We start from the raw sequence: 25,623 nt of genomic DNA, 5'->3' as shown, positions 1-25,623 counted from the left end.
GAGGCAGGTGTGTCTTTGACAGAGCTCAGGCAGAGGGTGAAGAGCCAGAGAGTCTCAGGAGGCGAGGCTCGTGGGGACCCTTAGGGCCTATTAGAGCACTCAGGGCCCTGGCAATACCCAAGAGGAGGTACATGATTTGCAAGCAGGAGGAAAATGTTATTATTACATCTCCACTTCCATTGTCCCCTATGTTTTTTTTTCAGTTTCCCTGTTTACCCATTACTTGATTTCCTCACTGTTGCAACACAAGTCACTGGAAACATCTCAAAAACAGTGCAAACATTTGCCTTGCATTTGGTCACTCTGATTTCAGAGACACATGCTAGCTACTGATCTAGAGGAGTTATTACCTTTATTAGACTAAGGTCTATTAAAACCTGCAACAAACGACATGTCTGAATTCTTAAGAATCAACTCATGACATTTGTTCATTTTTTTTTCAAATATATGAATCTAGAAAAGGCACTAAGCCAGACTGCTCTTAGCATTTTTGTATGCTAGACCCAGCAACAGCACATTTCCATGACACTTGAATGCCCTAGTAATGTATTTACTAAGTGCAGCCACTGACATTCATTTCACCAGCCTTTAGCTTCAGGACCTGCTCATCATACCTTCCAGGCAGTAACTATGGTTCCAAGTTAAAGAATTTACAATGTAAAGACACAAAATAGAGGTGGAAAGGCAGGCTCCCATCTTCATTTCCTTGCACTGCAGTGTTGTCTGATGGTCCATACCTCTTCCCTAGGTAAGAGCTTTCTTTCAGATCCCAACGTTCAGCATCAGAAGAAGATGGGAGCATGGGAGCCATCAGCTTATTAACCACAAGTGTTCTGAGTCACTGTGTGTATGGTCTGGTACCTGTATACCCAGTAGCTGCGCAGGTCAGCTCTGAATAAGACACTGTCTAATAAATACATTTTTCTCAGCCCTCAGCTTCTGTGAGTCCCAATTAGCCTGTGAGGAAAAAAACCCCACGAACCTCAGCAAACACTGAAATACTGAAATCCAAATAAAAAGTGCCTCAGCTCAGCAGCAGCTGCCTGATGGGTACGTACGACAGCAGCGGGCTCCGACACACTCTTCAGCCCCCGCAGACGGCATCTCCCTGCACATCACGCAGTGCGTGCGCACAGTGCTCACCCTCACACGCGTGCCCCTGCTCCCCTGCCCCTTCCTAGAGGCAGCGGCTGCCAACGTCTGTCTGTCCTTGGGAAGGCTCAGCACCCGCAAAACCACACGTGCTGACTTGCAGTCCTGGTGCGTGACCTTCACACTGACACCTGGCAGCTTCTGAGTGCCCCATTTGCATCGGACAAAGTCTTGGGGAGCACAGAACAGCGAAATGCAAATTCCTGTGCAAGTCTCATAAAATTATTTACATCACATGCTGTTTTATCAATAAAATGGGTCTTCTGACAAAAAGCTCTGCCTGTTGTCTGACAGTTTGGCTCAGAGCACCAACAAAGTCGCATTCTTCTTACAGATATACTTCTTTAAAGTCTGGCAGTTATCTGCTTGGATCATGTTTTTTCTTCTGTAAACAGCACAGCTCTTGTCAGTCTCCATTCTGTTTATAGGTATCCTGCTGAGAGAACAAAAGGAATGCAAAGAGTTGTCAGCTTTAAATTCAGTACTGGATAAAAATATTGGTAATATCCTGAGTGAGGGTTTTGGATGATGGCCATCCAGCAACCCACTGAAGCACAGTTCCTCAACAGACATGCATAGATGGGCACCCACAGCAGAGACTGCTGGCTGCTGAGAGATGGATGCTCAGGAACCTTGGTGTAAGAAGGATGAGAAAACCTCCAGGTGCAGTCACGATGCTGAGCTGTAATGGTAAGAGGAGGGAGGGGAAGGACCCTTCAGCTGCAGGGATCCCAGCACCCAAGCTACGTGACAGGCATCACATTCAACAGAGGCAGTCAACACAGTCTGTAAAGTGCGAGAGTTTGTTGACCATGATTTCAGTGGGACATGTGCGTATTAATGTCCCTCTGCATTAATACATACATGAACTGTGACTGTGGTTGGTCTTGCTGGCAGAAAACAAACCTGTTTCCAAAGGTGCCCAGCAGGACCCAGTTAACCTGGAGCTGGCTGTGAAATAGACTCTGAATAGGTGCCTGAGGCTGCAGGACGAGATCTGTGTTTTGGGAAATTAGCTTGGATTCAGAGCTGTATTTCCATGCAGAGTATTACACCTTTGCTATTGCCAAAGACACCCTTCCCCACAATTCATCACCTGTTTTCTTCTAGTCCGGGATCTTGAACTGAACTCCACTGTTTCTTCATGTCTTGAATCCTCAACCCAATCCAGATATATTTGGTATCTTTCTCTTTATTGTCTATAAATTCCTGTGGAACAAGTAGAAGCATGTTACCCAACAGCAGAGCTTTTCTGCTGTGCTCAGGTCACTGTCCTGTCTCATGCCCAGCTTTTCATGTAGTCCCTCACATGGAGAGTAAGGGCAGGGATCCAGCCATAGCAAAGCAGCCCATTACAACAGCCCATATGCATGTCACCGGCCACAGAGTTTTGATTCAGGCTGGCACTCAGCCTGATCAACTTCCTGTCAGCTGTCAAAAAAAAGAAAAAAAAACCCCTCAGTGATGCTCCTTACCCTCACGAGCCAGGCTGCAAAGCCTGGTCTTAAAGGTGAAAGACCTGCTCCTCAGGGAACTATGAGTTTCTCAGAAGAGCCATTTGTTGATACCTTGGTATTCATTTTCCCAAAGGAAAATGAGAAGGAGGTTTGGCTGTTTGAATTTCCATTTAGTGGTTGAATCAGACCTCTCTTCCCATTTCCAAGTAATGGAAGTGTGTGGGAAGTCACCAATGTTTCCTTCTCCCAATGAAAACTGCTCAGGCTGCTACACTTGCATCTCTTGGGCTTGTCCTCTTCAGCTCTACTCTGCTGACACTCTCAAAACAAGCTCCTGACCATGGAGACTCAGATGCTCTGCACATGATGGGGCTTTTGCTTGCCTGCATGTACACCTGACATCTAGGCCATGTTCACTTGGTGAAATGTCCGGCTAAGGCAGATGCCTGTAGCACAATTTTAGGTCTGCTGCAGGACTTACCATCTCCATTTCATCTTCAATGACAAGAAGCTGGGATTTCCTGGCCAGACAGTTTCTCTGGCTGTCATTCCAGCTTACAGCCTCCTCGGAAAAGTAGTAACATCTCCCCCTGTGTAGTTGCCACCCAGGAGGACACAGCTCGCATGTTGTTCCTGTGGGTGGAGAGAGGCAACTGTTAGCTCATACAGTGACTTGTTCCAGTTGCCTTGTAGCATTTTATGTTCATGTGCCTGGCTGGTGGTCCAAAAGTGGCCTGTCCCCGTGTCCAAGCATGTGTTTGCTGGGTGTGGAGAGAGGTTTGAAGGCTCCAGTGCCACTCCTCTGCTTCCCACTCCCTTGCCATGGTGCTATGCACTTCTGCACGCCCACCGCACAGCATCAGGCTCTCTACCTCCCTGTGTGCCTGGCTTGTGGAGAACAAAGGGACAGCAAAGCCAAATTCCCTCCCACTCTTTGCAGACAACTATTGTCTGGAAAATGTCCTCCAGGACAAGGGGAGGATCGGATCTATGACATATGGCATTTATGACAGCAGCTCCTGGCAGAAAGAAATGTTAAGAAAGTAGCAGAAACTGTTTATACTGAAAGAGGAGCAAAACTATTGTTATTAAAGTGTTAGTTTAGATCCTGTCGCCACTTCTCTGCAGGAGCACCATGCTCCCTGGGTAGTACCGGTGAGTTCCCATAAACTGCAGGGTGCCACAGAAATGGGAAAAAGAGAACAGAAGTGAAATGCTGTGAAAGGATGAACTTTCCTCACCCTGTCCATCATCACACAGTTCCTCCATGAGCCATTTCAGGCGCACCATCGAGACAGCCTTCTCTGAAGAAATGTTATTGCCAGTGTTATTTGGACCATACTGGGATAAAATATCCAATTTTCCTGCTGGGCCCTTCAAAACTAGAGCAACAATAACAAAACAGAGATTATGGTTAACAACAGGGTCATGGAAAGGTAGTCTTTCTATCCAGTGTTATAATGTGAATGTGTGTATTTGTGGGGAGGGGTGTGTACGTCATGGTGGCGGGTTATACACACTCAGTTATGAGCGTACCCAGTGAGTGTAACTGTCTGGCAAAGGGGGTAGCTGCTGAATAATATGGGCAGTACAGGAAAAGAAAATAAGTTTGTAATTTTTGATAGTTGAATGTATAAAGAATACACAATATTTTGGTGAGATTTGAGGGCGGGTTGGGAGGTATGTGTGTTTTCTGAAGTTTTTCAAGACTGTTTTCTCTTAGGACATGAATACCTTCTCCAGAACAGCGCTTAACTGAATAACTGGATAACTGGAGCATGCTGTGGGCTATGACATTACTAGTACCAGGGAAGTCTGATTAAATTAAATCATCTGAAGCTTGATTTTTATTTTATTTGTTCAAACCCACAAAGTAATTAAGTGAAATGTTCTCAAAGTAGCATTGTGGATGCAACTTTTAACTTGTAAGTCAGCAAGGCCAAATGTTTTGATTGCCATAATGATTTGAAATCTGCTTCTACAGCCTTTCAGCATCACTGGTGACAACATAGACTGCAGTAACTCCCCTGCATCTGCACTATATATGTTAAATGACAGGTAGAAAATGTTCCCTTTGGAATGCTACGTTTATTTTCCTCTATTTGTGTATAACTTTTGACCTTTACTGTGACATTAAGGGAATTTTTCTTTTGGCATCACTCTGCTTGTGCAATTTAATCATGTCTGCAACGAAGAGGCGAAGCGGGTGGTAGGATCTACTCACATTGCTTGGCTAGTACAGCTACGACGCCTAGCAGGACGAGCACGAGGACTCCCAGGACCAACGCCACGTAGAACCAGGCTGAGCACCCGCGGTGGCAGCCTGGAGGGAGACAGGAGGAAGAGGAAGAGCCGCTTAAGGTCTTTGCACTATTAAAATTAACAGTGCCTTTGTGTATACCAGTGTCTTATGTGGAAACGTCAGAGGAATCATCTACCTAAAATCAGTCTGCTGTTTGAAGCATGCGGGGACATTTTATGTCTTGAAAATTTGCATCCATTTTGCATACACGAAAGTGAAATCAAAAGATAATTTTGTCAGATAGAGCAAGTGGTTTTCAGTCATTCCATTAAGAATTCTTTCTCCTTTAATTTTTTCAAGCATTGCCTCCTCCCACCTACCCATCCACACCCTGCAAGACCCTTCAGAGCAATTCAGGAAAAGTATCAGGGATGGTCTCTGGTATGTTCCTCCTCTCTGGTCACGCTCTCCTGTATTTACGTGCCTGTCGTGGCTGAAAGCTGACTTATCTGAATGCACAGAAAGGCAAAAAAACCCCGCAGGGAGACGGTAGCACAGCAAAGTGCATCTGACCATCTGGCCGAGCATCTCTCCAGCCGTTTGGCATTCACCAGCTCGTGAGAGTGAAACACCCAGGAGGAGGCAGGACCCGAGGAAATTTGGGGTCAAGGTGCCATTTCCACAAGCCACAGAGTTGCACTTTCGTAACTTCTGTTTCCCTGACCTCGCCTGCCTGAGGTGAGCAGCTGCCCCGCTCTCCGGCTTCCGGAGACGTGTTTTGTAACGTTCCCTTTCAGCTCGCAGTGTTCTGTGGGCCTGCCCTTGTCTGGCACATGCCCTGCAGTACGGATAGGGCAGCAACCACCAGTGCCCAAGCTGCAAGCAGAGGGCTGGGTATTACGCCACTTCCAAAGCCAGATGTGTCCCTCTGACTGTTCCTGCAGAGACAGCAACAGGACCATTTCTAAATTGTACTTTCCATTGCTATCTTTTCAATGTAGGGCACAAATGCATTTTTAAAAACTATTTTTAAAATCTCTTTCAACATTATTTGTACAAGGAAAGTGTATAATCTGAGAACCCAGTCAAGAAACCATCTGAAATGATAAATCCATTCTTTATTGAGAGACTGTACATAAAGACTCTTGATAACAGGTTTTACTGTTGGGTAATAGGAAAGACTAGATCTATAATTAGTAACCAATAACCAAACAAAACGGCACACTACCAGAAGCGGAAGTCTCTGATCTGTCGCTCCCTTTGGGTTTCGGCTTCACGCGCAGCTCAGCGTACGTGATGGTGTTTCCTGTAAGGAGTAGGGAAATGCTGACATTTGTGGTTGAGCAAGCCATGAAGTGGAGAAACAATAAAGAGTTACAGAGAAGACCTAGTCTGTATCAAAAGGGGCATGTGTTTCCAGAGCTGCTAGTTCAGCTTTTTTTCTTTTTTTTTTTTTTGAAAGGAACAACATACAAGATGATGACTTATCATTTCCTGCTGCTGTCAGGAAGCAACTAGAAGCCTCCTCCATAATCTTTGCTTGAACTACTTGGGTCCTGTGTGGCTGGACCAGGAGGCAGACAGACAGACTGAAGGATGGGTAAGAACTGGTTACTATCCATAGCAAACATCCCGTTTGTTGCTGAGCCATCTCGGGAGGTATCATAGGGGTTTAAGGGGCATCAGAGCCACGGCCGCTTCGTGGAGCAGAGGAGACCTCAAAGGGAAAAACTGCCACTCAGGAAAATGCTTCTGCAGCAAGGTGATTCTTGACTTGTGAGGCTTTCCTGACTTGTGAATGTTTGTGCCAGGATGTTACATGGTGCCTGTAATAGCAGAGGGACGGACCTGATGGTTGAAAACATCCCTTTCCACACGCACATTGCCAAAACGAAACAAAACAGCCATTAAAATAGCATGGTGTAAATTAGGTGCACATGGATTCTTTCTGAACACCTTTTCATTTTTGCTTTGGCTGCGTAGTTTGTAGAGCTACTGGCTAGTTTTACGGAAGATACTTGGGTCTTTGGTGGACTGATCTTTCCATAAGCGGTGAGATTTTACCAGTCTGAATCAAGAAGCTTCTGTCCTACAGCCTTAGTTTGTGATCTCTGGGGCTTTTAAAAAGAAGTAAGCAATTTGTGTTGTATAAAATCGCACTGATCAGGGAAAAGCTCGGCAGAAGAACAGAGTCTCATTAGGCTAAAATGAGGTAGCATTTGACATGAGGATTGCTGAAGTGAGGGGAGGTTTTACAGTAAGAAAAATTCTGAGGACCTGATTGGCAAAGGTGTATTCATACAGGCAAGATGTTCTGTGCTTTAGAGAACATGACCGAATACACTTTGCTGTTTGCTTTATTACAATCTATAATTTCAATGAACTACAGAAAATTTGTAAATTATATTTAACCATACAGATAAGTAACTGTTCTCAAAAAGAAATGCTTATAAAAGTTTTTCTTCTTAGTAAGTAAATATTTTTTAAAGAAGAACAGTCGGGACTCTTAAAACTTTAAATGCACTAGCCTTATAAATGGAGACACTTCTAAAATATGTACTTTAGAAAATCTGCTACTATTACTAAATATTTTCTCTCTTTTAAAGAATATCTCTCAGACTGTATGATAAAAATTATCTATGCAAAGTGAACATTAATAAAAAAAGGAATACTTCTATTACAGTGTACATTAGCGTATGATCACTTGAAGGTGAAGTCTTCAGAAGTCAGCGATTTTAAAATACCACGTAACCTTAATTTTGCCAGATGCTTACACACCCTTACCTAGTTTAGCAACAACAAGCCCGGTGTACTAGGTGGAGATCTCTGCCACTTACTAAAACTGAAATTTCACTTCATATCTATATGCAAATTGTCAAGTGCAGAAAGACATCTTTATCTACCAGAACATTCTACCCCGTGAATGTGCAGACAGAGAGTGGTTCTGGCAGGTTGTTTGCTCCAAAGCGTCAGGCTTGACAGCTGTCGGGCTCTTGTGATCGACTGGATACCAGGTTGAGCCCCCTCATCACCACAGCTCCTGCAAGCCGCCCACAGGGCTGCGTTAGGAAAGCCCTGGCCTGCGGAGCAGGCAAAGTTTCTGTGCTGCTCCACTTGCTGCTGCTGCGGCCACATCTGGAACATGGTGTCCAGATGTGAGCCAACCCATTTGGGGAGGGGGTGCAAGAAGCTGGAGAGGATCCATCAGAGGGTGGGTAATAAGATGGTCAGGACCTGGAGGGGCTGAGGAGGTTAAGGAGGGGAACACAAAGCTACGGGTGAACCAATAGCAGCCTACAACTACTTGCAGACTGGTCTGGTGATGGAGTTGAACTCTTCTTGGTTTGTTTTTCTGCTAGAGGAAAGGTCTTGCATGTAGTCATATATGAACGATAATCAGGTGGCTCTTAAACTATTCTTGAGTAAACTAGGAAGTGAAAACTGTCTGAGTCTTTCATTAGAAAATGGATCTCCAGGCTTTATTTATCTCTGCTTGTATTTTTGGAACACTTTTCTACTTTCGAACATCTGTTTTGAAGCACATGCACTGTAATAGCACCTGCTAGCCCACCAGAGCATATGCACAGATAGTACCACCTACTAACTCCTCTTCAACATGCCCTGCTAGAGCATCCAAGAACCAGCTCCTCCTTGTAATTCAGAGCACCTGGCTGACAGCTGAAGTCCAACTGACTGTGTAATGACCTGGTGTTGGCTTTCCAGTTGGAACAGGATCACAACAAATCCATTTCAATCACTTTTCTGGGTGTAGGCTCCCAAACTTACAGCTGCAGTCATTTTTTATTGCTACATTGTGTTAAACATTATTTAACACAATTTGTCCAGTCGATCAAGTTTATCCCAATTGTTTTCAATGACTGAGCTTTCCTTATCCTTAGGCTGCAAACTTATACATTATTTGCAACTATGCCAACAGGGATTTCTATATCTTTTTCTGTATCTTCATAAACCACATGGAGTAGACTTTAAGATGAAAACGGTATTTGGGAGAACTCCAAGAAAGTCTGCACAATTTGATCAAACCAAATTCCATTCTCACAGATAAAGAAAAGCTAAAAAAAAAAAAAGAAAAGAGTTGGGCTTTGGATCTCTACAGGGACTTTCACTCTCAAATCCAAATTTTACATATTTAAAACACCTACTCAACTACTACAGAACCTTGGCAGAAGTTCAGCTCCCTGCATGTTTATCTTTCATGTGCACAAAATCTTGACAGCTGCTATACTTTTGCAGGCCAAATTAGCTATGCCCTCCACCCGTGGCTGTTTTTAGTATCTACTTGAGTAATGGTCTGAAACTTGCATGAAATGCAGCCAGGACAAGATGGGCACATTCCACTTTCCCACAGCCTGGTGATCTGAAGTCTCACCTAAAGTCTGGGAATCTGCCACTCCAAGCATTCATCTGCCAGATTTGCAGGGGTGATTAAACCCATCTCTGTCTCCTCCATGATGAGAGTTTTGATGGTGCTTTCCCTTGTGCCTATCCGCTTCTTTTTCTGCACGACAGTCAGACATTCCTGGCCAAGAGCAAGACCAGCATAAAAGCTGGCAAAGAGAGGAATGTAGTATCCTCCAGTGGACATTTCAATGTGTCACAAAGTCAGGACAGCGCCAAAGGGAGAGCTTGTGATGCTTGCCACAGGGAGTCCCATCACGTTGGAGCTGAGACCCTCACTTTGATAATCAGCTTCGAATTCCTGCCCCAGACTGGAGGAAGCATTGAAACCTCTTCATGTAGGCTGTGACGAGTGGGACATGCCATAAGTTTGGTATGCAGAAACTGTCCTGTCTGCAGCAGCCTTAAGCCCAGTCCATGTAGGAGAGTGCTCCTTCTAGCTTGCAGGGAAGGATCTAACTCCCAGAAACAGCTGACTGAGCATCACCTTGGGTCATTGCTCTATCCTATTAGCTACTTCGGGCAGTTCCTAGCTCACCATGCTAGGATCCCAGACACTTCTCCATTAGCTGTAAAGAAATGCAGGGCATCTCAGTGAGGGTCAGCTATGCAGTGGGGAACCTTAACACTAATCATTGCTGTACTTACACTGAGCTTAAGTTTGTTTCATCCACATTGCTCAACATGCCCGTCGCATTTCAGAATTTTTTCCTGAATCTTCTACCAAATTTTCAAAAAATACAGAACTAATTCTGTGGAAAAAAATTTTTTTCTCCCATTCCTCCTATGGTAAAAGTGACTCTTTTCTTTTTGAAGAATTTCTTGTGACAAAAGAACACTCACCAACTGGTTGAGTATCTGTGAATTTCGGTGTAAGCACTAAAACTTCAAGAAGGCACAAGCAACTGAAAGTGTTCATTTGAATTTTTAAAGTATCATAATATGGCTCGAGTTCGTGTCTATTTAACAGGAATAAGCCACATCTTACTATATGTTAATGATGAAGACAGAAATAATTGTCATCAGGGAGATATTTCTAGCATGTTCTATACCAATATGAGGTCCAATATTGCTTAATACTATTTGGTGCTTTTCCCATTGGTGTCAAATTGAGGAGAAAAATGGTTGCTAATAAAATCTGAAAATAACAGAAAGGTTAACAAAACAGTAAGTAAAGACAACCATAATGACAGCCCTGTAAGTTCAAGCCCAGTCAAACAAAACGTGTTTGAGTATAACCAGATATAAAGGTGGGGGAAAGAGGTACTGGGAGTTATGAACAGTGAAGGAAAAATTATTTAAGAGATTTTTGTCTCTGTATAATTGAGACAGCATAGCTGAGACTTGTAGCAATAATGCGTGCATCTCTGGTGCCCATATTTGTTAAAGGAGATGGAAACACTGGAGAATGAACAGAAAAGGTTCCACAGAAATAGTTCTCTGGAAAGTTAATTAAAGTGAAAGATATAATGGCAAAAGGACCCTGAGAAATTACCTGATTACTGTGGCCAGTAACTGCATGTGAGAAAACACTGAGTTCTAGAATCTGTGAGACAAAGGTTTAACAAGAACTATCTAGATGTTAATGAGAACTTTCATTGGAAATTAAAACATGGCCTATTCAAATTCAAGCTTTTCCTTTAGACAGCATTGTTCAGGGACACTTTTTAATGTCTTCAAATCAAGATTTAATGCCTGGATCCCTTTGCAAATAAATTGTACCACCTCAGAAAGGGGATATAATTCTAGGCGAAGTCTCTGTGCTTTGTGTTGTACACATTACAATAGTACAAATAACATCAATGGATGCACGAATATAGAGTGTAAGGTAGTATTTTCTGTTAGATATATAATAAAGTGAACTCATTTTTATTTTTTGTGCAAAGGTTTTGTAAAAACATTAAAAAAACATTTTTTCCACTGTTTAAGTACATGCATTCAGAGCGCCATCCTCGCTATTAATCTACATTGTAAGTAGAACAATATCTTATAAAAATGCTCATTACACAATGTGATTTCCTGAAGTAATTAAATACATTAATTACTAATGAACCTTGAAAGCATAAAAATATCATCTTACTCTGACCACAAGTATTTCCTATTTGCTCATAATGAGAAGTTGTCATTCATATTAACTATGATCCAGAATTTTGACAAAATGCTTTCATGAATGAATTACACTTTTCCCAAGTAGTGGAAATTTTATTTCTTAAAAAAGATATAGTTTAAATCATCTCCTTACCCTGAATATTAACTTAATCTTTTAACTTTTGTTACAAATACATGAAGTGATCACTGATTGACAATGTGTTTCTGGGAAAATCACTACTGGAAAATTAAAGAGGAAGAGCAGGAAGGTTTTAGGAGTTATGCAGTACTTCCTTCAGTGACACTGACTGCACTTTTGACTGCCACTGATTTTCTGATTTACTGGTTAATTTACTACTCCTTTTCCATGAAGACACCATAAAATGCCTTGATGTGATTTTTGGACTAGGTAGTAATTTGGTGGAGCATATTCTAACAGGTTTTTTATCATGTTGTTCACAGAAAAAAAACCCAACATTATGCTCATCATTCAAAAATGAACAATTTTTGTTTCTCATTCTGTTACTTAAAACAATGGGCCAGAACTGAGACACTACTCTAGCAATACTGACTTAAGAGTAGCTTTGCTGATTTGGATCTCATGAGGATCTCTTCCATCATTTGCAACTTTTCACCCTTCCCGTAACCTCTGCATTCAGCATTTTATAGCATTCTTCTAGTATTACCCAGTAACAATTTTAAAAATGAAAGGGAGAAAGAGCACATGAGAGAAAACAGTATATATCCAAAAGCTGATTAGATGTTTTACCTGGAACTGATGTCCGAGCAGGAACATGAGGTCTTTCTTTGGGTAGCATTGCCACGTCCACATATGTGATATCACCTGCCATTGATGAGCAAGTCCTTCTGAGTTACGGAAAGAGCTGGTTTAATACAGGGGGTTGCATCCTGTATTAGCTTTGCCTGCCTCCAGAAGAATACACATGCCGTGCTATGGCTCTGAGGAAGGCTGAGAAACACATAAAAGGAAGGAAGTTACTTCTTTCAATACAGCTTCAAAGCCTATTTTCAGCCACCATTCTGTCTCTTCTTGTGTGATCTTTTGCCCTTCAGAATGCAGGAGAAAATGGAGATTGAAAAAAGCATTCTTTTTATTAACATAAAAATTATTTTTTTGGCTAAAGCAGAGCACAGTTTCTAAGTAATACCAAAAAATGGACTTACACAGGTGCAAAAGCTTTTCTGGTTCTCATGAGAATAGCTAAAGCAGTACAATCTGTGTTGTGGATGTATTACGCTCATGTGCATGATCTTACAAAGCCTATTCACCTAAAAGGAAGATAAACAAGATATATATCAGTATAAGACATTTCGGGGCTAATGTAACTGCAACCACAGTTAAAGCTATAAAAAACGTAACTCACATTCTAACCTGCTCCATCCACTAACTGCTATGATGTTTGAACAACTGAATTTAGATTATATCAATGATGCATTAAATTTAACTCAGAATAAAATAAAAAGTAATACGATCAATGCCTTTTAAAAGAGTGTTTCAATACTTCACTCTAACCGTAGCTGCAATCACCAGACCTTCTGTTCCTAACTTGCTTGAGCTATCCCCTGCTTGACCCAGCAACTCCACAGGCATAAAGCCTGAGTTGCCTTTAATTCCTTGCTCATGACCCATGTGTTTGCTGCAGATATTTTGATGACAGTGGTTTTGTCTTCTATTTTGGAAAAAAAAAAAAAAACCAACAGCAACAACACCAAAAGCCCCACAGATTTGAACTGAAACTTCAAGCCCTTCTACAACCTCAAAACACATTTCAGAACACACAGACACAGAGTCCTGTGCTTGCAAAGATCTTGCATTTCCTCCTAAGAGCTATGTTACTGGTTTTGTCCTGTATTCCCACTTCGAAAATGCCTTTAGATTGTGACACAGACAGGCTCTACAAACCTACAGCGGTCAATTGAAAATACTGTTTCTGCTCAGCGACACAGACTACTTGCCCTTTGTGTTACAGTCAATGAGACTCACAACAGTCTAGGTTAAAACGAAGAAAAATTTGGGGTTTGAGATCTCAGATTACTGATCTTTTCCCTTCCTACTTTCACCGTTGGTAACAGTGTTAAGTGCAGAAACAAAAAGGTTTAGGGAAAAAAATGAACCTTTGACAGTCATGGAACAGATTACTCAGAAGTGCCACTCAGGTACAATTTATATGCAACATATCTAAATCATTGTTGCTCTATCATCAGCCACAAAGTGATCAGTATGCAGATGTGGATACTGTTAACCAGACGCTGATAAGGTTTGCTTCGTGGCAACCTACATAGCAGCCGTATGACTGGTCCTGATGTGCGTTTGTCCTCTGATAGAATCAGTTTCCATTGCTTCCTCCTGAACTTCTCACCATCCTCTACAGCAGGATCTTCAGGCTCTGAAATGGAAAAAAAAAAAAAGGCAACAAAAAAACAACCCCAGACCAAAACCCACTTTCCTTATTTGGTTTTATTTTTTTTAACTTTAGTCCATAAAGGAGAACTAGAAGGCTAAACGAGTTGCTTGAACTCTCAGTCTCTCTTTCCATCACTGCATATGCACCTAAGCAGTCTTGTCTCACATCACTCCTGCCTGAATGATTCAAAACCATCAAGATGTAATCATGTACAGTCAGTGTAAGCATGGCTCTTTTTCAGCTAGTGGAAAAAAAACAGTGTTTCTGTTTTAAAGGAACATCTCTCCTCTCCTCTCCTCTGAAAAACACATTTTCAGACACAAGAGCAATCTCAGTAAGCGTGCAGAGCAGACCAGGTGTTTACATCCTTTGTGAGCCAGCAGACTCTCACTTGCCTGAAGAAAATGACGAATGCACACAGTTATTTTCCAGACCAAATTTACAAAATAGCCGTGAGCAGTTCTCCTTTTGGATTTGAAGTCTACACACTGTGCTCACTGTTAGGACTGGTAATGGAAAGGAAGGTGAATTTTTATATCTATGAGGAATAGGTGAGTAGAAGCCTTTGCAAGGCATTTTTCTTGAATTCTTTCTATCCTACTGGAAAATTATTATTTTTTCTTACTTTTAAAATGGTTATTGCACTGCTACAGAATTTTCTTTTTATGTTTATTTTCTTAAATTTTAATAATTTCAGTTCTGCAAATATTTTCATTATTTTCTTTGCTTTCATTTTAAATTCTAGTTTTATTTATGAATATCCAGATGTGAGTCACCAAGTCTGACCCACTGATCTCCCAGTGCCAATAGCACTTCCAGAAGAAAAAGTCCAGGTTGTTGCAGGAAAAGGCCATCGTAGAACCAGGAGATGCTTGGTAGGAAAATGACCCACTGCTCATAAAGACAATGGAAAGTCCCCTCTTTCCTCCCCATGTGTCTGGCGATGGCAGTTCCACCCAGATCAACGAGTCAAGTCTCCAGGGCCAAGCAGCATTGCCAGTCTGCATACCGCAGCATCATGGAATCATCTGGGGAGGAAGGGACCTCTGGAGGCCTCTAGTCCAACACCTGCTCAAAGCAGGGCTAATTCCACAGCTAGATCAGGTTGCTCAGGGCTTTGTCCAGGCAGGTTTTAGAAATCGCCATGGACAGAGATCCCACAGCCTCCCTGGGTGCCTGTTGCAGTGCTGCACCACTCTCACGCAGGAAGAATTTTTTTTCTTTCTGGCTGGTCACAGTCTCTGGGCTGCCACTTGTACCCATCGCTTTTTGTCCTTTTGCTCTGCCCCTTTGAGAAAGGACTGCCTCTGGCGTCTCCATAACTGTCCTCTTGTGGGTTATTTAACAGTATACTGCTAACTTTAGCTAACAGGCTAACATTAAATCTTATAGAGCAAGCCTCTTTCACTATGTGCCACGTGTCCTAAAATAAATTGTTGGTATTTCTTGTAAGTTCCGTTAAACAGAGTTCTGCTTTATTTAGACAGTGTCACAGCTGCACTTTTATCACATGAATATCTCCAGAATCTGTGCACACCTTTTGCTTGTGACAACCTTGCTGGCATCTGCTGGTGTGTTTTGCAGAATAAATGCTTCAGAAGCAGAGCCCGGTTCAGCCTCGTCATTCCCCCATCGCCCTCTTTTCAGAGGCAATCATTCAGATGTCGCAGCCTTTTTGATCTGTCAAAAATCTGGGAAAAAAAAAAAGTTGCTCAAATATCAAAATGCTCCTTCACAAGCTGTAACCTGGGTTGCGCATCCATGTGGCCCAGCTTCTCCCAGGATCCACCATCACCTCATGTCTTCAACTTCACTAGTAGAGCCTTGCCTCACCCTCTTCTTTCCTTGCAACCAGCTGGTCACTATGGTGACCCTACGGTACACGAACCCTGGTGAGGCCAGTAAAACAGCAGGGCTTGCTGTGCATTAGCCAGCCACATGTCAGGGAGGGGGGAGTCATCTGTTAGCCTTGAGATTTCAGACTGTTTGCCAAAGCGTGGAGATCTCTGGCAGTTCAGACCTTCTTGCAGCATCTGCTGCCACAGGGAAAGACGGTGGGGGTTGTTGTCTAGGATTCCTCTGCACATCATTGAGGGTTTGGCAATCTGGAGCTTCAGTGGCTCTGCTGAGGCAGGCGAATGGATGCGAGCTCACATTCTTCCCCACCCTGACACGTGCTCCTAATTGCACGCAGACACCTTCTCCACTTCTGACTGGCGTGCCTGAGTAACGTTGCCCAGTAACGTTCTGGTGTTAGCACAGTTACCAGTTCCAGTCATGCACAGAGTAAATGTGAAAACAACTGCAGGTGACACCCCTTCTGTGGGTGTGACAGTGTCCTTCGTTGCATGCGAGGGCAAAAGTAGACTGAAAACAGTGACGTGGGCTGCAAAGCAGAATTCAGCACCTTCTGCCGCAGAACAGGCAGCTCAGCCCGGGGCTCCAGCTGCCTCGTGGTGCATGTTTTGGAGAACTTCAACCGCTGCTCTGACGACAAAATGGATCTTTCCGCTTCCTGAAGGCTGAGCTGCAACACAGAGGCTTCCAAGCTAAACTAAGTGAATCCCATGAGTAAATCTCCAGTCTGGGTTTCGATTCTAAACCCTGTGACGCAGCAGAGCCTGTATGTACAATGGGGTGCAAGAGCAGCACCCAGAAGACATGATCAGAGCTAGGGCTACAGCCAAAGACACCTCCTGCAGTAAATGAAAGACCATGCATTGTCAGCCCACACTGCAGGAAAAAATGATGTTGTCTAAACAGAGCAAACCCATGAATGTACCATGAAAAAGAAAAAGAAGAAAAAAAAAGGAGCTCAATGAACCAGCACTGCCTGCAGATTGCAAACTGAATGTTTCCATGCCTGCAGCTTCATGTTCAGTAGGTGGGACTTGGAGTAGGTGGGAAGCAAACAGGGTTGGAAGCCTGTGAGATGGGTTTCTTCCCTATGCAGGGTTTTGGAGTTTTTTGGAGTCAACTCGTTTTGAACTTCAGGTTAATTCCCAAAGATGTTGCTGTGCGTATTTTTTATTCTGAATATCATGTATTCCTGTGGATGCATTTTTCAATGTTAAGCAGTGGTGGGTGAATATGTTCGCATAAGGATGTGCTCACTCAGGAAGGATCTAATGAATACCCGTTCCAACACGCTGCCATACTGCCTTCTCTCCTTTCCTGTACTCTTGTGTACTGAGAGGAGTTTTCCTTCAAAGCATTGAAGCAGTGAGCCTGCTGGGACCACTTCCAAAGGTAGCATGCTCTTGGTGATGTTAATAGGTGTGTTCTGGTCTTCTGGTACCCTGTATCTATGACTTGGAGAATGACTGGTGGGGAAACAACGTGGTGCATCTTTCTGCAGACCATCCGTCTACACAACAGCATCTAGTGCTTTGGACATCAGAGGATGTCTCTGCACAGTGAGACATGGCAGAGGTGCTGGTACACATGCAGATCACCCCAGCGTGACCACAGCGCTGTGGTTGAGCTAACTTGTCCTGGTTCGATGCAAACACACTGTAAGACAGTGTGCTGGGTACGTCCCTACAGCACAGTGCAGCACTGCACCACGTGGACTTTCAGCTTGAAGTCCATTAGTTTCGGCCTTCCACGATGTGCTCTGTTCTGCCACATAGACATACCCTGCCTTCACAGAATCACAGAATCACAGAATCACAGAATCACAGAATCACAGAATAGTAGGGGTTGGAAGAGACCTCTGTGGGTCATGTAGTCCAACCCTCCTGCCGAAGCAGGGTCACCTACAGCAGGCTGCACAGGACCTTGTCTTCCTTCAGGTCTAGCAAAGCTCCTGTGTCTTACCCTCACGTATGACAACGTGTTATCTTCTGGGTAGCATTTTAAACTGCGGACATGACAGCACTTAGCAAAGAAGGGCACGTTACTATTCCTAGGACATGGTTGGAAGGGTAAAAGTAAAAGGACTTGCCCAAGCTCGCTCAGCAGGCCCAGTGGCAGAGGCTGGAAGACTGCTCAGCACTCCTGTCCCTCAGCAGAGCACCCATTTCTGTAGGCCAGGCTGATTACTGATGAATCACGTATTTGCAGGTTGCTGCATCACAAACTGTGAGACCTGAATCCAGACACATCAGTTTCCTTCGTCCCATGTATTCCAGAGCTCTTTCTGTAAATGCACTCACATGCAGAGTTAGACATTCCTTGGCCATTCACATATTTATTTAATGTCACAGTGCTATTTGGCAATAATTTTCTTTCTGCTTACGAAATTGGAAGCAAGGCTGTTGTAAAAGCCTGATCATCTGTAAGTTGTGTGGACTGAGTGGACAAAAGGTGGCTAGATCACACACAGCTTACAATTCTTCCAGATGATATTGGAATTAATATACATTGAGCAGCTTTAAAACATTTTAGATTTGTCACTGAGCTACATGTAAGTTAATACTCCTAATATCTACACACTATAGGGAAAAACATATCTATAAGCAGCAACAGCATTGTTGAATCACCATACACGTACTGTGCCAGTGGTATATATGCTATATATGCTAACCTTCCCTCGACTGCAGCAGTGAGGAAGACTGTCTGGGAGCATCTCACCGAAGTCTAGTGGCCCCAGGGAAGCTTTGGTTAGAGTAACTGTGTTAATGTCTCCTGCAGTTAAGTGAAAGCAGCTCAGCAGCCCAGGAGGAGATTTACCACATCCCAGCTTTGTGTCTGAGACAAGGAGCCCCCTGGAACTGCCTCTCTCTCCATCAGCTGCAAATGCAGAATCAGCTTACAATATAAGCTCAGAGACAGGACAGATGAGTGTTTCCCCCCTGCTGCAAGTATCTCTGGATATGCTGCGATGGTTAGGGCAGAGATCGGGAACTGAGATGAGATCTGACTGAGATCTCACTGTGAGAGGATTGCTCCACGCCAGCAAACCAGGAAATGGGCTCTTCGTGCTTAAAAACCTCTTAGAGTAAAAAAGTATACATAGATATATGACACATGTATACACATATATTACATAGTAGTATTAAGGCTGGAACAAACAACAGAACACAGAAAAAGCCTGTGACTAGATACCTGAGCGCAGAAAACAAGCACCATATTCCATGCAGTAAAGCATGCTGAGCAATGAATAAGCAGTGTGCCCCTGTGGCAGGGAAAGCTAAGTGCCTAAGGAAGGGCTGCTCTGGCAAAAAAGAGCATAGCTATCGAGTGCTTATGTCACTTTGTTCAACATAGCCATGAAGCCTGACTCCCAGCTGGAGTACCACGTCTCCTTTGCAGCATCCTATTTCAAGAGAGATGTTGACAATCTGGTGCAAACCCAGTGGAGACCCACTAAGGTGGGCAAGGCCGTGCCAGAATCAGGGAGAAGGGAAGATTAATGGGAAGAGGGTCTAGTTTGCCACTGTCCACCCCTTAATGGGGAGGGGGCTATATAGAAGTCGGAGCCAGACTCTTCTCAGGTGTGCAAAATAGGCAATGGGCACAAACTGCAGCGTTGCAGAAGTTTTTCCTTCTTCCTTCATGAGAGTGGTGCAGCTCTGGAACAGGTGCCCAGAGAGGCTGTGTGATCAATGTCCTTGGCTAAAACCCACAGGAACAAGAGAGCTGCCCTGAGTGACAACAGCTAGTTTTGAATTTAGCCCTGTGATGAGCAGGAGGTTGGACTACAGACTTCCAGAGGTCCCTTCTTCTCCGATTTATTTGATAGTTTTACGATTCTGTAGTTTTCTTCTTTTTTCTCTGATAGTTTAAAGGAGCGCAGAGGCATATGACCAACATCCGATCAGGAGGTCCCTTTTGGGGGTCCCCAGCCCTTACTTACTACGAGTTTTGCAGCCCAGTTTAGGGAACAAATGAGAACACAATGAGCACTTCCTGACGCAAAACTTCCAGTGCTCTCTAGTGTTATTTCTTTATAACTACAAGTATGTGACATCTTTACTTTATTCCTCAGGAGGCAGAAATACAACCATGAATGAATTTTTCTTGAACGTATAATTTCAAGATTCAAAAGTGAATTCTTTCAGTTACAGCTCTGTAGAGCACCAGTGCGTGTTCATCTTGGGACCAACTTACATGAAGCTAAGGGATTTGTTCTCAGCTTTCACTTGAGTGGTTCTGTGGGAACTGGACACTGCTCCAGTCTTTACAGAATTTTTTACAAGGACTAGCTAGGAATCCATTAAGAAGACCATGCCATTTCTTGTTTTCATAATATGCTCTATAAAGTTTGAGTAAATACATTTTTGCCTAACAGAAAGCAAGAGCTTAAACTCCAGAATATAAATGGTGGTCAAAATGCCTTGAAGAAGTGGGTCATAATACATGACCTCACCACATCCAATATGAGGTAGTGGCCCAGTTCTCAGCCTCAGGGAGCCAAAGTCAGCAGAACTCCAGCGTACCTCCTGGGGTGGCACAGAACAGGGAGGAGAGGCTGAACTCAGCCCCTGGAGAAGCTTCAGCAGTAAAGCCTGGAGCTTGGTTGGTTTTCTATGCAAGGTTAGCTCCCTACAAACACACTGTGTGAAACTTTGCAAGGGAACCGAGCAAGCTAACGGACTACCAGTTTACTATGAACCAGACAGCTGACTGCATGGCTTCTGGAGCTAGAGATTGATGACCAGGGAGCAAGCACATGGTGTTTCACGGGGAAGTGCAGCTCACAGTGCGAAAGTCCTAAAGAATCAGGACTCCTTAGCCTGCCTTTGTGGTTTCTAGGGGTCAGAGGGATCTCAGTTACCCCACGTGTACAGGAAAGCTGTTTCTTACTCAATTTAGTTGCATTTCTGTTTGAAATGCTGTGTACACAATGGGATCAAAAGTGTGTAATAGGAACAAACCATATCCTTAGTTGATAATCTTTTGTTTATTTGTTACTTAGCTTGTTTGTTTTGCACCTTTAACAGTAATATTTGGTTAGCTACATGAACTTTTCTGTTGACAGGCAACATAGTATTTCCTCCTGCCCACAGCACATCTATTCAGCATGTTTCATCGTATACCTGTGTGCCTGCTGGGCTCCAGCAAAACTAGCACAGCAGTGAGAGCAAAGAAGCCGCTGAGCTCACCAGGCTTGGCTGGATATCCTGTTACTACTATTTTTTCAGTTTGCAAGTATGCCAGTTGTTTGACACTACACTTACAAATATTGAGGTATTTGTATTTCACAGAAAAACTTGAATGGCATTCAAGAGATTAAGGCACATGATGTAGAACTAGCAAGAGCAAGCATTCAGATTACAATTGGCCACGTGTCTTTGAATGCAGCACTTTCCACTGATATCCATACAATATTCGGATTGCATCCACAGGAAAGGCCTAGGCACTGTTCTGCATAAAGGCTGTGTGGGAGAACATGGAAAAGAACCAGAAGGCAGCCCTGTAGCCCAGTAAATATGGTTTTCACATCACTAGGAAAAGTGACAGGCTTTGATCCATCCATGCAGGGTTTGTCTGCACTTGTCTTGGCCTGAGCTGATTTCAGCTTGTTTTAGCTGTGACAGCAGTTGTCTAGCAGCCAGCGATCAATCGCATAACTTATTTTTGGATAGCTCTGTAAATACCACATACCATAAATGTGTAGCTGACCTATGCTGTCATTTAGTAACAAATATTAACCCTGTAGACTGAGGCTGCAGAAGCTATTGTGTATCTTTAACTAAGACAGTCAGACAAAGACTGACAAACTTTAGGTGGGAACCAGTGAAAAAAGAGCAACTAGGCAGACTGTGTTAGCAACCAAAGAAAATAAAACTCCAGCTCAACCCAAGAATGAGGAGGAAAAACCTGTCCCCATCAACAACATAACCCCTCCTGAAAAACAGCTTGGTGGACACCAGTCGATGACTCCCTATTCTTCTCGTGGAAGACAGGTGCCATAGACATAGGACTCATGGGGCATTGCAACGATGAACAAAACTCTACTAGGAAGCATTTGTCAGAAATTTTAATGTATTCTTAATGACGTTCTTCCTGATAATTTGGACTGTGCAGCATTATTGTAACTGGTCTTATAATTTGTTTGTTATATTCTGATTAGACCCTTATAACTTCAGCTAGTCAAACAATGACTTCTTGACTTTGTGTATAAGGTGTGCATTTCCATTTGGGCTGTCATAAGACTCTGAGTGTAACAGAGACTGTGAGCAGCTTTTCTGTGAAAGCCTTTCTGTGGATGGCAGCTTCCATTGATCCCAGAAGACCCGGAATGCAGCTCACGTGTGTTCTTGTGGTCCCGGCAAGCATCTTGCTTATAATCCATCTCCACTTTGTAAGAACTGTTGGAATTGGGGAACAGCCCAATTTTCATAACATAGATGCTAACCAAGAGTTTGCAAACTTTAAAGTGTTAACACCAAAACCTTCCTATAAGGAGATCAAGTGAAACAGCACATGGGCAATGTGGTCAATACACAGAGGCACATAGGCTAGATCACAAAATTCAGACTTCAGAATCAAAGGTGAGAAATTAAAAGCTGAAATTGAAGCCTGCTGAGTTAAAACACTGAGAAAGTAAAACTCTAGAAAGGATTGAAGCTGTAGAGTGACATTATGTGCAAAGCAAGGCATGGACACAGCTCTTACCAAAGCACCCTCTTGTGAAGCTGCTGACTTAAGGGACAGTGATTAATGGTTTGATTGATATAGTGGCCCTTCCACAGAGAAGTGTAAGGCTAAAAGTCCACATGCCTCTGATGCTGAGGTGCTGCCAGTGTTCAAAGTGAATCCTGTATCATCCATCACTACCTGGGTTACTGTAAAAAGAGAAGATGGACAAACAGAAGGGAAAGAAGGCTAAATAGACAACCAGAGTCAGACTGAGTTGTTAAGAGAGAAATAATGATTACTGCTCATCAGATCCCAGAATAATTCAGAGCCTTGGCCTCAAAAGCATATCCTTTAAACAAAAAAAAAATGTGTATTAAGTGGCTTCTGGAGTTAAATGCTGATACTGTTTTAACCATGACTGACAGAGAATTCCTCTTAGGCATCTGCTACAGCTTCCGAGTGGACTGATGGAATAACTGATATAGATGCAATCTTTGCAGTAATAAATGATCATTATAAGTGGATACATCACATTGTACTACATATATTAGCACAACTCAAATGTAACAGTAGAAATGTATTTGGCATGGAAAATGTTGCCAGCCTCTGCTCATAGTGTCCTAAATGATAGAGACAGACAAGCTCCAAATTATGACCAGGTCACATTTGAACAGTTGTATTCCATGGCCTAGCCTCAGGACATTAAACACAGCTATAAAGCAGGAAAAGGATCTTAAGGGAAACTTAGACAACATTGGGATCGACCAAAGAGAAGGAATTATAACAGTCATGCTAGGAGGAGTCTGGAGGAGTATGGTTATCACTACCATCTGCCCCATTGCAAAGAGAGCTCCACAATAGAGAACCAGCTGAAAAACTCAGAGAAGCTTTAGTTTTTGAATCTATTGTAAAAACATAAAGGGCCAGAGATACAGTCAAGAATGGAACAGAGCAAATCACTATCACCTTAGACTCAGAAAAGATTAGAGTACAAATGCAGATGATAAGGCCCCTACATGATACTTGCATTGAAGGAGTGGTTAGTCTGAAGAAAAGCCCCATGCTTGACGTCTGAGAATCTAGCTCAAGAAACATACAGTGAATCAGAGTGATCAGTGAGATCAACTATTGCTTGGAGACAATTAGCAAAAGGGATCCAGCAAGCAAGGACAATTATGAGAAATGAGAAAAGGGGATAATAACACACTGGAATTAGTCCAGCCTGTAACATTTGCCAACAGTGGACCCCAGCACTGGAATTGGAGAAGGAGGGTAAGTGTGAAGCAGGATGCTAGTAGGACTGCCCAGTGTTTTATGGACCTTGCATATGGAAGAGCAAGGGAGGATAAAAAAGAGTGGTACGGAAGAACAAGTAATCCATTTCAGTCCTAGGGGTGTCACTACTTAAAGGTTGCATTGATTTGGTTTAGCTGGTTTTGCTTTCTTTTTGTCATTGTCTGTGTATATATGAAATGGAAAAGATATAATCCTGGGGTTTTTTAGTCAATATTCATGGCTGAAGTTAAAATCATGACCATCACATTCATCTATGAATGATGGGGAGAAATGGAATCAATTGTAAGATGCTCCCATCTCCCAGCAAGGGAAACTCCATTTCTCTCAATGAGGGTATGCATGCCTCCCATTAATTACAGTGATCAGGATCACTAATATATGATGTTTGCATATGCAACAAAAACATACATGGAGATGCTGTCTATTTATAAAACATAATAGTTTAAGTGTTACAAAAAGCAAAGTTTAATCAATTAAGTATAGAAATGACAATGGTACATTTTATTTTAGAGGAATGTATGCTATTACGTGTACATTTGCAACACTGGGACTGGGAAGGCTGCATTTTTTTGTAGTGTTATATACGATGCCAGAGATATAAAACAGCTATGTCAAATTGGATGCTTCTGGGCTACGCAGAAAAGAGATCATGGTGGAAACCAGAATTTCCTCAATTACAGATATGTAAAAAACTACATAGAATTACGACATACAACCGTGTACCAATTTTTATGATAAAGACTTTTTGTTATCAAGGAGTTAGCCAGTAATGTTAGAAATGTATAACACCATTGCACTTTTATGTTCATCAAATGCCCATGAATTATTGTAAATAATCTCATTGTGTATAATTTATCTGATAATAGATGTATAAGTAAAGTAACGTCTGCTGAAGGATGTGGTTTTAATTACAGCATACTTCTAGAAGCAACACTCAGCTCACAGGAATCAATGCAATTGTATGCTATGTTAGGCTCAATGCCTTTAGGAATTGCCAAGAAATTTTCAACAATTTTCGAATAATTGCCAGAAATGCTAGTGCACCCCACTCTTACACCTGAAGTCTGACAAGCCGTACAGAAGCCACAAAGGGAGAGGGTTCTGTACACCGCACAAATCGCCAAGTAAACCACATTACTACCACAAGCCCAAAATGCAGCGGAAGGGCCGCTGAGAGCGGTCTTCTTCAGCTAGAAGAGTCTGGAACTCGGCTTTATATCCTAGAGTCATCATTTTAACCATTATACTGATTTCTATTAGCTGTAAAAATAAAATTGTAAGTATACTATGGTTATACAGAACAATGAAGAACTACAGATTACTCTCAGATCTTTACAAGTTATCTCAAGGTAAAATCAGACAGAACAGAGCAAATGTCTCTGAGATCTGCTGCCTCCTCCCGATCAGTAGCCTCGAGGTGTAGAATGGTTGCAACATCCATTTTTGACTGTAAAAAGTGTCTGTGCACTTACAAAAGGAAGGAGTATAGCCTGGCAGCCAAATAAATATGATTTTGCCATTTTTAGCATGCTAATAGAAAAAAGACATCATATCAGGCAACTAAATCTCACATTCGAATTGGAGAGGTATTTATGGTTTTTTTAAGTGCCAGATTCTGTAACACCAAATGGGTACATGAAATTAAACCTTTTGGAAAAAATACTAGATCTTGGCTTTCTTTTGCGTAGAGCTATGCTGCCCTCCCGTATTGGACCTCGAATGGTGAGATTTGCAGGCTCGTTGAAGTGCATAGCACTGATTACCACCTCTTCACCTGAAATGAGTAGCAAAAGGAACTTTTTACCTGCTGTATGATCTAGTTGCCAGGCTGGTATAAACCCCCTCATTTTACCTGTGGTTTACACAACTCTTAGACTCTATAAGCTACTTAAAATTAGTAAGCTGCTTATTTGAATAGCTCTAAGGGGCTATGCATCAGCGTGCAAAAAGACAGATAGATTTTATACCTTCATCCTGAAAAGGAGAGAGACAGAAGCTTGAAATCTTGCTTGAC

General features: G+C 42.7%; 1 protein-coding gene across 2 annotated transcripts; it reads right to left on the bottom strand.

Annotated features, from left to right (window-relative positions):
* Positions 1-1,076: 1,076 nt before the first annotated feature.
* Positions 1,077-12,247, bottom strand: LOC142360505 (killer cell lectin-like receptor subfamily F member 1). Of its 2 annotated transcripts, none has more exons than XM_075413423.1 (7): positions 12,128-12,247; positions 6,080-6,157; positions 4,834-4,932; positions 3,851-3,991; positions 3,091-3,242; positions 2,249-2,361; positions 1,077-1,588 (listed from the first exon to the last, which is right to left on the bottom strand). In XM_075413423.1, the coding sequence occupies exons 1-7, from the start codon at positions 12,207-12,209 to the stop codon at positions 1,453-1,455; spliced, it is 801 nt and encodes a 266-aa protein (XP_075269538.1). In that variant the 5' UTR covers positions 12,210-12,247; the 3' UTR covers positions 1,077-1,452. The 2 variants fall into 2 exon arrangements, with proteins under 2 accessions (XP_075269538.1, XP_075269547.1); XM_075413432.1 differs by having other exon boundaries at positions 1,077-1,585.
* Positions 12,248-25,623: the final 13,376 nt, after the last annotated feature.

This window comes from Opisthocomus hoazin, chromosome 1 (assembly GCF_030867145.1).
Source record: "Opisthocomus hoazin isolate bOpiHoa1 chromosome 1, bOpiHoa1.hap1, whole genome shotgun sequence".
Classification (NCBI taxonomy): domain Eukaryota; kingdom Metazoa; phylum Chordata; class Aves; order Opisthocomiformes; family Opisthocomidae; genus Opisthocomus; species Opisthocomus hoazin.
The sequence above is the reverse complement of the archived record's forward strand: the minus strand, read 5'-3'. Positions and strand labels throughout refer to the sequence as shown.

What these genes read in the sequence shown, in the direction of transcription:
- LOC142360505 (XM_075413423.1), bottom strand. Translation starts at nt 12,209, where the DNA reads ATGGCAGGTGATATCACATATGTGGACGTGGCAATGCTACCCAAAGAA. An exon ending in AGCTGTACTAGCCAAGCAAT is followed by an intron (nt 3,992 to 4,833) that starts GTGAGTAGATCC and finishes TTGTTGCTCTAG; the next exon opens with TTTTGAAGGGCCCAGCAGGA. An exon ending in TTGAAGATGAAATGGAGATG is followed by an intron (nt 2,362 to 3,090) that starts GTAAGTCCTGCA and finishes CTTGTTCCACAG; the next exon opens with GAATTTATAGACAATAAAGA.